General features: G+C 39.1%; 2 protein-coding genes across 4 annotated transcripts in view; both read left to right on the top strand.

Annotated features, from left to right (window-relative positions):
• Positions 1-292: 292 nt before the first annotated feature.
• COMMD6 (COMM domain containing 6) lies at positions 293-15195 on the top strand. Of its 3 annotated transcripts, none has more exons than XM_007108085.4 (3): positions 293-427; positions 11240-11392; positions 13710-13846. In XM_007108085.4, the coding sequence occupies exons 2-3, from the start codon at positions 11267-11269 to the stop codon at positions 13758-13760; spliced, it is 177 nt and encodes a 58-aa protein (XP_007108147.2). In that variant the 5' UTR covers positions 293-427; positions 11240-11266; the 3' UTR covers positions 13761-13846. The 3 variants fall into 3 exon arrangements, with proteins under 3 accessions (XP_007108147.2, XP_054945680.1, XP_054945679.1); XM_055089705.1 differs by lacking the exon at positions 293-427 and adding an exon at positions 466-534; XM_055089704.1 differs by lacking the exon at positions 293-427 and having other exon boundaries at positions 13710-15195.
• The window catches only part of TBC1D4 (TBC1 domain family member 4), a 640377-nt gene continuing 638573 nt past the window's right edge, over positions 13922-15725 (top strand). The window contains exon 1 of the mRNA XM_028497458.2: positions 13922-14008. The gene's annotated coding sequence lies outside the window, so the exon portion shown is untranslated. The remainder of the gene's footprint in view (positions 14009-15725) is intronic.

The following is a 15725-nucleotide window of genomic DNA, read 5'->3' as shown; positions in this document are numbered from 1 at the left end:
GGGAAGAGGAAGCGGAAGGGGTGGTGGCCCCGGGAGCTTCCACCTGAGTGGGTGGTGGGGTTCCGGGGCGCTGCTATGGAGGGGTGTAGCGAGCCACAACTAGATGCTAAAGCCAAGGTAAGACCTGGCCTGGAAGGAGCCGGGACAGCGGGCTCCGGAGCAAGAAAGATCGTTCCCTAAATTGTGTTTTCTGCTTCCATTTCAGGTCACCAACCAGGTGAGTGAGTGGCCATCCCTCCGCGGCCTCCGCCGGCCTCGGCTGGACTAGTGGCGGGCGGCTGCACCTGGTCCTCCGCCTGCCTCTGGCAGCCGCGGGACGATGCCACCGTGAGCCTTCCCCAGCTCAACCCCAAACCAAGGCCCATGTCCGTGAGCCCGTGCCTTTCCTCCCGCCACCCTGCATTGCTTCTTCCACTTGGCTTCTGAGGTAGTAGGCACTGCCATTGTAATTTAATCTTCCCCACCCACTCCAGCCCGAAGAGTACAGACCGAATATTGTTCTTCTTTGATTAAGCGCCGTTGATTGGATACTAGGTACATAGTAGTTGGGGATGTAATATATATAGAGAGAAAATTATCAAAATTTCCAAAGATAGCTGCGCAAACATTTTCTTAAGTCTTTAAAAAGCAGTTTGTGGAAGAGGGAGAGTTTACCTCTTTAACCTTTCAGTGTCTGTTTTTTTTATGCTTGGAATAAGAATTTGAGTTTTAAAGTATGTCTTAGGACTGTGTCTTTGTTCTGAGTGTTCCTGTCCTGTTTCAGCTAATAAACTGTTTTTAGGCAAATAGCTTATAACACTTACCAGAAGAAGAGTACTAAAACTAGAGTATTTGAAATACAGGAGTTACCCAGGACTACAAAGTATAAGAAAGGGCTGAGATAAATAATGAGAACACAGGGGCTGAGAGATGTCCTTTGACTGCTCTCTGACATCTGTCTCCAAATGATCTTTCTGTTGTTTTTGAGGATTCCTGGGAGATAGGGGGAAACTCAGGTAGCAGTCAACCCCCTATCTGTCTTTGCTCTGAGTTATTGCTCAATAACATTGATTCAATCTCTCAGAAATCATCTTATCCATTTATTGTACTTACATAAGTCATATGTTTATTTGCAAGATATCCTGAAACTGAATTATACTAGATTGTAGGGTTTTAAAAGTTGAACCTTTTGGGGGTGTGTGTAAGGGGAGGTATGTTTAAAACAACACAAATTTATTCTTATAGTGCTGGAGATCAGAAGTCCAAAATTAGTCTTGTGGGACTAGAGCCAAGGTGCCAGCAGGGCTGTGTTCCTTCTGGAGGTTTTAAGGGAGAATCTGCTTCCTTGTCTGTTGCAGCTTCTGGAGGCTGCCTGTGTTCCTTAGCGATGGCATCTAGATCCATCTTCAAAGCACGTCATTCCAGCCTCTGCTTCTGTCATCACTTCTCTTTCTGCCAGCATCGTCATATTGCTTTCTCTGATTCTGACCCTCCTGCCGCCTTCTTTTTTTTTTTTTTTTTTTTTTTAAATTTATTTATTTATTTTTGGCTGTGTTGGGTCTTCGTTTCTGTGCGAGGGCTTTCTCCAGTTGCGGCGAGCGGGGGCCACTCTTCATCACGGTGCGCGGGCCTCTCACCGTCACGGCTTCTCCCTTTGTGGAGCACAGGCTCCAGACGCGCAGGTTCAGTAGTTGTGGCTCACGGGCTTAGTTGCTCCCCGGCATGTGGGATCTTCCCAGACCAGGGCTCGAACCCGTGTCAGGCAGATTCTTAACCACTGTGCCACCAGGGAAGCCCCTGCCGCCTTCTTATAAAGCCCAACTGGATAATACAGAAAAACCTCCCCACATCAAGATCCTTAATTTAGGCATATCTACAAGGTCTGTTTTGTCATGTTAAAATAACATATTCACTGGTTTCTGGGGATTGCAATGTGGACATCTTTGGGAACTGTTATTCAGCCTACTACACATCCCTTCCATGCAATTGTTCACATGTTATATGACTTTACATAGAAAAAGCCAAGATAATTTACAAGTAGATTATTAGAAATAATATTAGAGTTCAGGTAGGTAATTCACTGTTTTTTCGTAGTTCAAACACAGAGAGTTGAAAAATATTTTTTAAAGGTGTCATTTACAACATTAGTAGACTGTGTAAAGTGCATTGCAGTAAATCTAATAAAAGATTTAAACTTTTATGAAGAAGATTATAAAAAGTGATTGACTTCCAGTTTCTGGTCCAGTGTGTAAGGAGTTTGGAAGTCATTGCTCTGCCTTAAAATAAGTGAAAAGCTGAATAGACTGAAAAATGAACCGTTCTTCTTGGATAAGTCAGAAAAGTGAGGTCACAGGGCAAACTCCTGTCTCCCAAATTGGAGAGACAGGTGAATACAGAGAAGCACAACTTAACCAGAAGAGAAACCTCCGTGAAAACCAGTGCTAGGGGTAGGAAAACCTAAACCATAATTGATGAATTACTGGAGGCTCAGCGTGGACAAGTCTGAGTTAAAATCTCAGGCACCCACCTACGCCCCAGTCATTAGGGGGACCTCACACTTTTGTGAGTTTTACCTCCAGGATCTCTTAAATTGAACCTTTTTATTCATAGTTCATGATGTGTTTTTTAAATATTATATTGCTAGACAAAATGATTATGTGTATTTAGCAGTCTTGTAGGGGGGAAAAGCCTTGACCTAGCAGTAAGTCATTTCTGTTTGTAGTATATGCTTTTTAAATGTACCAGATATAGCTAATTTTTAGGGCTAATACTAGTTTAAATTCCTTGAGCTGTAATACCTTCTCTCTTTAAATATTTCTCACCAATATAAGAATCAGCAAGGTTAAGTGGGACCACACCTCCCATGAGAGTGCAGACCCCGCATACAATCCATCAGAATACTGTTTTCTCTACCTTTAAAAATATTCTCTAAATTTCCCTCCCCTTGCTGCCACCTGAGTCCCAAGCACCACCCTCTTGTGTAGATACTGTAATGGTCTCCCAATTGAGTCTTTTTGTTTTCCTTCTTAAACTTAATGCCCTGTTCATCTATCTGGAGGAGACTTTTGTGGTCTAAGTTAGACCAGGTCTTTTCCCTGCCCGAAGCCATTTAAGAGAGCACTATCTCACTAGAAAAATGTCTTAAATATTTTCCTTGACCTAAAAGGCCCTTCAAAAAGTGATTCTTCGTCTCTTACCTCTCTTCCTGGCTCACGCCACTCCAGCCATGCGGGCCTCATTGTTGCTCCCTGCACAGGCCAGGCATGCTTCTCCCTCTGTCCAGAATGCTCGTTTCTCCAGTTATTCATGTGGCTTTTTCCTTCACTTTACTACTCAGGTATCTTTCTATTCAGAAACCACCTCCTCACAGAGGTCTCCCCCAGGCTCCATCCAAATAGCCTTCCTGGTCACCCTGTCCCCTTACCTGCATTTAAAAAAATTCTTTTTATAACACTTAGTACAACGACACTGTATATATATTTGCTTATTGTCTGTCTTCCCTACTAGAATGTAAGTTCCTGAGGTCAGGAACCCTTTGTTTTATTTTTTGTAGTCCCAGTGCCTAGAACATAGTATTATTTCGTAAATATTTAACTGAATATTGGGGCATAGAGACATAGTAACTTGCCCAAAGCCACATGGGTAGAAGGTAGCAGAGCTGAGATTCAAACTCAGGTCTGTCTAACTTCAGAGTCTGAACTTGTTAAATTTAACAAACCATCGTGCTACCTTGTCCAGCACCAGAAGGTCTAAGGTTATTCATTACTTCACATTCTGATGCTGATAATCACTGTTTTGAAGTAATTCACGGTTCTTTTTTATAGATGTCTAATTAGAACTCCTTATCATAGATGAATGATTGTTTCTATTGTTGCCACATTTTATTGTTTTCCTGCTTGCCAGTTTTATGGTATAAATCAACAGAAATAGGTATATTGACGCACAATATCTAGTGCCATTTTCCCTCTTCTGTATATGAGACAGTGACTTAAGTTTTTGTACAGTTGGTGTAATCGTTCATAAACATATGGCTGTTTTTGTTCTTCTGTGTGTCCTGTTGGGTGCTACAAGTCATGTAAGGATGTATGAACTCCCCTCAGGGAGTTTACAGTCTAGTAGATGGTGGGGGAGGGAGACAGATCCACAGATGACTACTATTCAAGTCAGAATGTTCTAAGTGCTGGGGTGTAAGAAGTGACGTGACCATTCATAGAAAAGTTGAGTAAACCAGGAAAGACTTTACAGAGCAAGTAGAATTTGAGAGGAGTTTTGAATTTTATTATTATTATTTTTTTATTTTATTTTATTATTTTTTTTCTTGGTACACGGGCCTCTCACTGTTGTGGCCTCTCCCGTTGCGGAGCACAGGCTCCGGACGCGCAGGCTCAGTGGCCATGGGTCACGGGCCCAGCCGCTCCGCGGCATGTGGGATCTTCCCGGACCGGGTCACGAACCCGCGTCCCCTGCATCGGCAGGCGGACCCTCAACCATTGAGCCACCAGGGAAGCCCGAGAATTCATTTTTGATAAATCGTATATTGTAGTAAGCTTATTAACAAAGCTATTTTCAGCTAGTTGTGTTTGCTCTGTTTTAGTTATGTCACCGCATAACAAACCACCCTAAACTTAGTGACTTAAAACAGTTGTTTAATTGTCTCTCATGAGTCTTTGGGTTAACTGGGCTTAGCTGGGTGGTGGTTTCTACTCCTCATCATGTCAGCTGGGGCTTCAGTCATCTAGGAGCCTTCAGTCATCCAGGAGCCTTAGCTGGGTAGAAGAGAAGAGGGCTTACTCACATGCTAGTCATGACTTGGGCCGTGAGCTGAGCTAGAGCTGATCATTGGCATGATTTGGTTCTCCTTCATGTGGGCGCTCACATCATGGTGGCTGGGTTCCAAGAAGGAGAGTCCCAAGAGCCAGCATTCCATGAAGAAGGAAGGACACACTTCCAGTTCTCCGAAGGCCTAGGCTCAAAGATTCCAGAACACCTCTTCTGCCATATTCTACTTGTGAAAACAATCACAGGGACAGCTCAGATTCGTGTAGAGAGAAAATAAGCTCCACTTCTTGATGTGAGGAGTGACGTGTACTTACAGAGCCGGGTGGAATTAATTGCTGGAGGCTATCTTTGGAGACCAGTTACCACATACCCCAGAACTTCTAAACCGTTCAACAGATACTTATTTGAATATTCACTTTCTATCAGATAATGTTCTGATAGATTCAGTAGTAACTAGATTCATAATGCCATTTCCTTGGGGACACAGGGGATGAATAAGTTAACATAATTTTAGAAACCGTTAAGTGCTATGAAGAAAATCAAAGCATGGATGAAGGTGCCATTAAGCAGGATGAGAAAGGCTAATGACTTAGCAAAAGTTGTCCACTTAGGCTAGAGCTAATATGAATTTTCAAGTAGAAGTTTGCTAATAACTCATGCCATAATCAATATCTGCAGATAACAAAGTACAAAGCACAGAGTTTAGCACAGCACTGTCCAATAGAACTTTCTACGATGATGGAAATGTTCTCTCTTGGCACTATCCAGTATGGTAGTACTAGCCACACATGGCTCTTGAGCACTTTGTACGTGGCTAGTCCAACTGAGGAACTGAAGCTTTTATTCATTTTAAATTAATTTAAATAGTCACCGTTGGCTAGTGGCTACTATATTGGACAGTTCAGGCCTAGCATTTAGAAGATGCTAAACACTCTTTCCCTGTCCCAGACCTGTCTACTTGCTTGACCTGTTAGGACTTGGTTTAATTCTGAATGGTAGTCGTGTTGCAGCTAGGTATAATGAAAAAGGCATGGAATATGGAATCAGACAAATTTGGGTTTGAATACCAGCTCTATTAGTGTTGTATCCTTGGATGAGTTTAAGCAGTCTTTTCCTCGTAGTACTTTGGGGGAGAGGTTAATGTGTGCAGAATGCTTAACCTTCTTTCCATTTGGAAACTTTCATTTAAAAGAGGAGAGAACAGGGCTTCCCTGGTGGCACAGTGGTTGAGAGTCCGCCTGCCGATGCAGGGGACACGGGTTCGTGCCCCGGTCCGGGAAGATCCCACATGCCGCGGAGCGGCTAGGCCGGTGAGCCCTGGCCGCTGAGCCTGCGCGTCCGGAGCCTGTGCTCCGCGGCGGGAGAGGCCACAACAGTGATCACAGGCCTGCGTACCACACACACACACACACAAAAAGAACATAAAAGTGTGTATTTTGTGACTCTAGCTATAAAAATTGCATACAAAGACTAGAAACAGGGACACAGGAATATGAACATAGTTTTTAAGATGATGGAGTTTTTTTTTTTTTTTTTTTTTTTGCGGTACGCGGGCCCCCCTCTGTTGTGGCCTCTCCCGTTGCGGGGCACAGGCTCCGGACGGGCAGGCTCACACAGGCTCCGGACGCGCAGGCTCAGCGGCCATGGCTCACGGGCCCAGCCGCTCCGCGGCACGCGGGATCCTCCCAGACCGGGGCGCGAACCCGGTTAAGATGATGGAGTTTTGCACGATTAGTTTTTAAATTTTCTCCTATGTTATGTTTTGAAAAATAAAAATTAAACTGAAATGTTCTTAAAAGTTTTTTTCTTTGTAGACAGTTTTTATAGTGATGTTTTTATGTTACCAGTAACTTCAGCCACCATATCAACTATTTTTAGTGTGACAGACTACAGCTAATTTCTTTGTTTGCCTCTTAATCTATATTTGCTTTCTGATTATTTTTCTTCTTTATATTCATTTTACTTCTGGTTATTCCTATATTTTTTTTACTACTAGCTTTTTTTCTCTGTACATTTTTCTTTTTAAATCATTTTCTTAATTCTACAAGAATTTTGAGACTGTTCATTCTTAATATTCTCTGTAGTGATGTTTGCCCTATTCTGATATTTTTGTTTTTTCTTTTTTTCTCCTCTGTAGTTAATTCCTATTTAAGGCTCAACCACACTTATTAGAAGGTTTGCTTTTATTGATAATTTGCATTTAAATGTTCAGTTCAGGATTTGGGAAGTTCTCATCCCATAAACCTAATCCTAGCTCTTGTACTCATGAACACCAACTTGGCACAGTAAATGGCAGCTCTCCCAATTTCCCCACCTGCCAGTTTCACCATTGTAATGGTCAGTGAATTCCAACATTGTGTTCCTTAATTGCTTTTCTGCTTGAAATGTTCTGGATAATCCAGAGTTTTATTTCATACTTTTAGAATCAAATAAGCAATATTTTATCTCCCATTTTACTATGGACAGTAAAAATGGAACTTCTTGCATCAAGGAGTTGTATGGGCCAAATATGTTTAAAAAGCATTAAGTTACTTTCTTGAATATCACCATTGAACTGATATAAAACTGTATCTCTAATCATGAAGTCCCATGAATTCTGTTCTTGAATTTTTATCCACTTATTGAACATTCCTATTTAGATATTCCTTATCACTTTTAAAAAAAATTTTATTGGAGTATAGTTGGTGTACAATGTTGTGTTTCAGGTGTACAGCAAAGTGATTCAGTTATACATATACATATATTCATTCTTTTTTAGATTCTTTTCTCATATAGGTTAATTATCACTTCTTGATAATACTTTTGGGCTTAAAATATAAAAAGTCCTGATTCATATATGATATACCAGTCATCTGGGCTCAAAATTTTATAGTTGTCTTTGATACCTCCCTTAACTGTAGATGGTCATCAAGACCTAGTGATCCATTCTTTATAGGATCAGCTTAATCCTACTTGTCACCACCTTAGTTCTGGCACCTAAAACCTCGTACCTGGATTATTGTATTCTGCAGCCATCAGATGAATATTTTTAAATCAATACTTTCATACCATTCTCTGAACTCAGAAACTTTCAGTGATTACCCATTGCCAACAGGAAAAGTTTAAATGACTTATATGATAATGTTTTTCATAGTAAGATAAAATAGAGTTGACCCTTGAACAGCGCAGGGATGAATCCGTGTATAATTCATAGTCGGCCGTCCGTATCCTAGGTTCCTCTGCATACATGTGGATTCAACCAACTGCAGACTGTGTAGTACTGTAGTATTTACTATTGAAAAGTATCTGTGTGTAAGTGGATCCCTGCAGTTCAAACCCACATCGTTTAAGGGTCAACTGTAAATGAGAGTATTCTGCAAACTTGTACAATTTGCAAAAAATGACTGGCCTCTTGATTCTTGATCTCTTGTCAGCCTTATTTTCCATACTTCCTTATAAGAGCCTTTCACTTTGAGACAGTATGCTCTATCCCTCAGGCAGATATGAGCTATTTTTATCTCTAGTTGGTTCAGCTTAATATTTATTAAGCACTTATTCTTTGCTAGGTGTGTATTTATGAAATATATAAATAAAACACATTTTTTCCTCGCAATTTCAGTTCTGTTGTTCTTCAAAACTGAGCTCTGTCTCCTCTAAAGCTTTCCTTTGATCACCTAGCCTGAATAAATTTTTCCTTTCAACCAGAAATGTGGAGCTCACTGACATATCCTCCCCTCCCCCTGCTATATGTGCAAGATAACATCTATACCAAAACGTGCATAACATTTGGACTGTTTAATGAATAATTTTACTTTTTCCAGTTTTATTGAGATATAATTGAAATACAGCTCTGCATAATGACTTGACATACATATACTGCAAAATGATTACCACAGTACATCTAGTTAACCTCCATCCCCTCAAATAGTTACCAAAAAAATGGGTAATTTAAAGGTGAACATCTGTGTCACTACAATCAAAACTCAAGAAATCGAACATTACCAGTACCCCAGAAGCCCACCACATGCCCCTTCTCAATCATATCTCTCCCACCCTCCTCCCTAGAGGTAATAATTATCCTTTTGTGATAGACATATTCTTGCTTCTTTTTATAGTTTTGCTATCTGTGTATGCATCCCTAAACAGCATTATATTTCCTGTTTCTCAAGTTTAAGTGCATGGAATCACATAACGTTTTGACTTGTTTCTTTCAGGATTTTTGGTGTTAAGTGTAGCTGAAGTTCATTTTCATTGCTGTACAGCATTTCATTTGTCCATTTTATTACTGATGAACATCTGGGTTGTTTATAGGTTAGGGCTATTTTGAATATAGGTGCTAGGAACATTCTCACATAAGCATCCTGTTTTTCTTTTTTTTTTAAATTAATTTATTTATTTTTGGCAGCTTTGGGTGTTCATTTCTGCGTGCGGGCTTTCTTTAGTTGCGGCGAGCAGGGGCTACTCTTCATTGCGGTGGGCGGGCTTCTTATTGTGGTGGCTTCTGTTGTTGCGGAGCACAGGCTCTAGGAGCGCGGGCTTTAGTAGTTGTGGCACATGGGCTCAGTAGTTGTGGTGCACAGGCTTAGTTGCTCCGCGGCATGTGGGATCTTCCCCGACCAAGGCTTGAACTCATGTCTCCTGCATTGGCAGGTGGATTCTTTTTTTTTAACTTTTTAAAATAAATTTATTTATTTTTGACTGTGTTTGGTCTTCGTTGCTGCACATGGGCTTTCTCTAGTTGTGGCGAGCAGGGGCTACTCTTCATTGTGGTGCGCGGGCTTCTCAATGCAGTGGCTTCTTTTGTTGCAGGGCACGGGCTCTAGGTGCACGGGCTTCAGTAGTTGTGGCACACAGGCTCTAGAGCGCAGGCTTAGTAGTTATGGCGCGCGGGCGTAGTTGCTCCTGGCATGTGGGATCCTCCCAGACCAGGGCTCGAACCCCTGTCCCCTGTATTGGCAGGTAGATTCTTAACTACTGTGCCACCAGGGAAGCCCCAAGCGTACTGTTTTTCTAGGTTATATCCCTAATAATTGAATCACCGGATCACTGGATATGCATAACTGCAGTTTAAGTAAAGCCAATTTTCTGAAAGATTGGCCCAATTTAGACTTCCATCAACAGCACTGTGATACATCCTTTCTTGCCAGTTTTAGAATCATCAAGCTTAAAATTTTGCCATTTTGGTAGGTGTGTAGTGGTATCTCTTTGTGGTTTAAATTTGCATTTCCCTGTTTTCTTTCCATACGCTTATTAGCTGTTTGTAGTTCTTTTCTTATTAACCTACTATCTTTTCTCTATTTTTGTATGGGAAACTTTCATTTAAAAAGTACCTATACAATCTTTTCACTTATCAAAGATGTTAACCTTTTATCAGGACCAGCCTGGCCTTCATGCTGTAGCTGGTTCATCTAAAGCCAGTCTGAAGACAGGAGGAAATTTTGGTCCTTACACTAATCCCACCTTTTATAAAAAATTTTTTATTAATACGTAAAGCTATTTGCCTAGTAAGCATTCATTTGGTAGCAAAAAGTATCAGTCAATAGGTATTTTTTGTGAGTGCCTGCTAGGTACTACATATCTTCCAAAGCTTTGGGAACAAGACACAAAATTCCTCCATTTATTGTCTTATTTTAAACTCAGTATTAAGGGCTGCATTTATCCAGTCCTGTTTTATGCCATGGCAACACTGAACAACCATTGCAAAGAATTAGCTAGAAGGTATTGAGGCAGCCAGTAGTCAATAAGCATGTAATCATTGAAGTCAAACAGACTTTGGTTTCAGTTATGAGTCCAGAAATGTGTGACCTTGTGCATATTATGTAAGCTCTCTGAAATTCAGTTTTGTCACCTGCAAAATGGAAATAATAGCCTATAATGTTATGATAATTCAGTGAGGCATTAAATACATGTAAACTGCATAGCACATCACGTGGCAGGTATCCATCATCAACAGTGATGAAATCTAAAACCACCTTCCCCAGTATTTATGCTAGTGTAAGGTTTCAGGTCAAGGACTGTGGTGAGGAAAGAAACTGGTATGGTTCCCATGTATGCCTCAATCAAATATGAAGATGGTATATAACTCATCTTCCATTTTAGGACTTTTGGGTTGTGGAATGGGGAAAGGCATATGTGGAACAGGAAAATGAGATAAGAGATGGTCCAAAATGTTTGGAGTCCCCTTAAGTACAGGAGCAAAATGAAAAGAAAACCAGTACTGCCACATCTACCTCCATAACACATCAGGTGGAGACTTTTGTTTTTGTTTTTTCCCTTTTGTAATTATGACAGTGTTGTTTTCCAACCCTGTTTATATCCCTTATTGCCTCTCTCTGTGTTCATTTGATTATTATATCCCCCTAGCAATATTAAAATGAAGGTATTTTCTTTTATTCTGACTGGCCTTGAAATTAAAACTTGAATATGAGAGCAGTAAAACTGAATAAATATCTGCATTCAGGGCAGTATTATAACTGGTGTATTATGTGCTGTTTCATTACAGCTCATAGATTTTCAGTGGAAGCTGGGTATGGCTGTGAGCTCAGACAGCTGCAGATCACTTAAGTATCCTTATGTTGCAGTGATGCTCAAAGTAGCAGATCATTCAGGCCAAGTAAAGAACAAGTCCTTCGAAATGACAATTCCACAGTTTCAGGTTTGTGATATACCTCATTCAGTTTTAGCCATTGTTCTGTAATTACTGCTTAAAAAGGTACATAAAATCTTTTTTAAGAGAAAATTTTAACTGTTTTTATTTGCAGTTGTTTTGATGTGCTTTACATACAAAAGATCTGGATTTGCTTTATTTGGGAATTTGATAAATTATTTTCAGTATTTTCAATATAATATGCTGAATTTGTATACTGACACTCCATCACTTTCAAGGACTCATCTCTGAGTGTGTTTAAGAAATATGCATCTTTTCTAGCAGGATATTTACTTTGCATTTAACTGTTTTATTCTTCTTAGGCTTAATATTCAAGAGTGATTAAGCTAAATGAATCTTACCTTTGAACAGCATTGACCCTGAATTTTCTGACTAATAATGTTTACAAAATGTAGATCAGACCACTAGTACTTGATGGCTAATTTTATCTGCTGGGGATTAGAGTAACTCAATAGTTTATTTACAGAATCATGTTATATATATTATTATTATTATTTTTAGTATCCAGTATTATATATATTATTATTCTACCTCTTTTCTGTAAGCAAGAAAGGAAGAAAGGGGGTGGATGAGAAATCATTTTCTTTTCAATGTACATACAGGGAAATGCTTTGTCTTTGGCTAGTTTAACTGGCCTTAGAGTTTTGTTTTTGTTTGTTTTGATCCCTTTGGTGAGTGAACAGATATGAATTCTTTCTTATAGCATACTCTGTTACCATGAATTCCAATTTTTTTAGATTCCACATATAAGTGAGATCATGCAGTATTGTCTTTCTGTGTCTGGCTTATTTTACTCAGCATAATGTCCCCCAGGTTCACCCATGTTGTCAAAAACAGAAGGATTTCCTTCTTTTTAAAGGATGAATAGTATACTGTTGTGTATATATACACACCACATTTTCTTTATCCATTCATCTGTCAACAGACACTTGGGTTGTTTCCATACCTTGCTATTGTGAGTAATGCTGCGTTGAATGTGGGAGTGCAGATATCTTTTTGAGGTAGTGATTTTATTTCCTTTGGATATATATCCAGAAGTGAGATTTGTGGATTATATTGTAGTTCTGTTTTACAAATTACATTTTAAGGATTTTCTCTCCTTTTGATTCCTTTTTTTTAGAACAGCTGTGTCTGCTGTAGAACAAAAAAAGGTCACAGATTCATTATTTTTAATGCTAAATGGTGTCTTGGAAGCAAATTAGGACTTGGTTGAAAGGAAATAAATGTAGTGTATTGTGATATGTGAGTAGCTTTCAACTGAATATAAAGACCAAATCTACTTCAAAAAGGAATATAGGTTTCAGTCCTTTTGTAATTCATAATACTGGTCTAATTCTTATTTTTCTTTGCCGCATTTGTGCTCCCTGATTGCACCTCTTAAAATTTTTTTCTCATAGTAAAAAGATCACAAATGGGGCAACTCTTTTAAAGGCAGTTTTTACGTGGCTTACAGCTAACCAGGCAAACAGAGCCTGTTAGTCACATTATAGGACTGAGCGCCAAGGAGCATTTTTTGAGCTTTTGACTTTTATCTTTCTAGTAGCTGAAATTATGATCATGAGTATATATTTTTTAAGAAATGGTTACTTCCTCCTTCGTTCCATAATAAACTTACATATGAGTTAAAATACAGATACTCTTTTAAGTAGCAAAATAGAGAATTAAGTCCAAAGAAGAGGGAAAGTACAAGGATGTAAATCATTAGAGTATATCAAATTTGCTTCCTACTTCTCGGCAAGTAGAGGATAAGAAGGGAAAACAGAATCTGATCCCTTTTTTATCTGATGTTTTATCTGATGACTTCTACAGGAGAACTACCATACCAGCTTAGTTTTTAATTGAAAGAGAAATAAGCTTCTACCATGTAAGCTACTGTCAGTGTTGGGTCTCTCTTAGTATAACTGACAAGACAGCCCCTATCACCCTGAAATGCAGTCTTTCACTGAATTAAAAGTGCTTCAGAGCCTGGGAACCAATCTGTCATTTTTTTTTAAAGTCTTCATTGTCGAGGACAGTGCTGGGCATTTAATAAATCTTTCTGTTGTGACCTCAAAGAACTTTGCTGGATGCTTTTAAAAAGTTTATTTATGAGCTAATTATCCACCTCTACAGTAGTAGTTTTGCTTGCACCAAATTACACCTGTTTGTTTCTTACAGTAACTTTCGAATAATAATAGTTGAGGAAGTAACATTAAAATGCAAACTTAATATGTTCTAGAGCCTCTCCTGGTCAGGTATAATTAAAAGAACTACTTAAATAGCCTCTAAAAGCAAAATTAATATTGTTTTTCCCCTTTCTCTCCAGAATTTCTACAGACAGTTCAAGGAAATTGCTGCAATTATTGAAACTGTGTGAAAACTGATTACTTGGTTGATGAATTGCTACCATCATTCTAAAATCATGGACTTTACTTTCTGCAACAAAACTGCCTAAGGATCAAATGATATTTATTGAATGAAAATTACACTTTTGGTTTTCCATTTTTTTTAATAATAAAAAAGAAAATCAGACAAACAGGAATTACAAAGTGGTGATTGCTGCATACTTTGTGAATGTACTAAGAGCCACTGAATTGGAAACTTTAAAGGGTGAAGAACTCTGTGGTATGTGAATTATATCTTAATGAAAAATAAATCAAACAGTTGAATGATATTAAAAGCAGCACCAGTTTATGTATTAGACCAATAGTTTTAAAAATTACTGGTAATGTTACCCATTTTATAAACAAACTCTTCTTTTTTAGCATTCATTTTTTTATTGATGTAGAGTTGATTTACAATATTATATTAGTTTCAGATGTACAATATGGTAATTCAAACTTTTTAGAGATTATACTCCATTTATGGTTATTATAAAATATTGGCTATATTCCTTGTGCTGTGCTGTACAATGTGTCCTTGTAGCTTATTTATTTATTTATTTATTTAAAAAAATTATTTATTTTATTTTTGGCTGTGGTGGGTCTTCATTGCTGCATGCGGGCTTTTCTCTAGTTGCGGCGAGCGGGGGCTCCTCTTCGTTGCGGTGCGCGGGCTTCTCATTGCGGTGGCTTCTCTTGTTGCAGAGCCCAGGCTCTAGGCGCTCAGGCTTCAGTAGTTGTGGCGCTCGGGCTCAGTAGTTGCGGCTCACGGGCTTAATTTCTCCACAGCATGTGGGATCTTCCTGGACCAGGGCTCGAACCCATGTCCCCTGCATTGGCAGGTGGATTTTTAACCACTGTGCCACCAGGGAAGCCCCAACAGTCTTTATTTTAAAGTCTATTTTATCTGATATGAGTGTTGCTACTCCAGCTTTCTTTTGATTTCCATTTGCATGGAATGTCTTTTTCCATCCCTTCACTTTCAGTCTGTATGTGTTCCAAGGTCTGAAGTGGGTCTCTTGTAGACAGCATATATATGGGTCTTGTTTTTGTATCCATTCAGCCAGTCTGTGTCTTTTGGTTGGGGCATTTAATCCATTTACATTCAAGGTTGTTATCGATATGTATGTTCCTATGACCATTTTCTTAATTGTTTTGGGTTTGTTTTTGTGGGTCCTTTTCTTTTCTTGCGTTTCCTGCCTAGAGAAGTTTCTTTACCATTTGTTGTAAAGCTGGCTTTGTAGTGCTGAATTCTCTTAGCTTTTGTTTGTCTGAAAAGCTTTTGACTTCTCCATCGGTACTATATGAGATCCTTGCTGGGTAGAGTAATCTTGGTTGTAGGTTTCTCTTTCATCACTTTAAGTATATCCTGCCACTCCCTTCTGGCCTGCAGAGTTTCTGCTGAAAAATCAGCTGATAACCTTATGGGGATTCCTTTGTATGTTATTTTTTGTTTTTAATATTTTTTTCTTTGAATTTAATTTTTGTTAGTTTGATTAATATGTGTCCTGGTGTGTTTTTCCTAGGGTTTATCCTGTATGGGACTCTCTTTTTCCTGGACTTGGGTGACTATTTCCTTTCTCATGTTAGGGAAGTTTTTGACTATAATCTCTTCAAATATTTTCTTAGACCCTTTCTTTTTCTCTTCTTCTTCTGGGACCCCTATAATTCGAATGTTGATGCATTTAGTATTGTCCCAGAGGTCTCTGAGATTGTCTTCAGTTCTTTTCATTCTTTTTTCTTTATTCTGCTCCTTGGCAGTTATTTCCACCGTTTTGTCTTCCAGCTCACTTATTTGTTCTTCTGCCTCAGTTATTCTGTTCTTGATTCCTCCTAGTGTATTTTTATTTCAGTTATTGTGCTGTTCATCTCTGTTTGTTTATTCTTTAGTTCTTCTAGATCTTTGTTAAACATTTCTTGTATGTTCTCAATCTGTGCCTCCATTCTATTTCCGAGATTCT

This window comes from Physeter macrocephalus, chromosome 13, assembly GCF_002837175.3.
Source record: "Physeter macrocephalus isolate SW-GA chromosome 13, ASM283717v5, whole genome shotgun sequence".
Taxonomy (NCBI): Eukaryota; Metazoa; Chordata; class Mammalia; order Artiodactyla; family Physeteridae; genus Physeter; species Physeter macrocephalus.
This window is presented reverse-complemented; position numbering and strand designations above follow the sequence as displayed.

Coding starts and splice junctions, on each gene's coding strand:
- COMMD6 (XM_055089704.1), top strand. CDS start 11,267: ATGGCTGTGAGCTCAGACAGCTGCAGATCACTTAAGTATCCTTATGTT. Junction 11,393..13,709: donor TGACAATTCCACAGTTTCAG/GTTTGTGATATA, acceptor CTTTCTCTCCAG/AATTTCTACAGACAGTTCAA.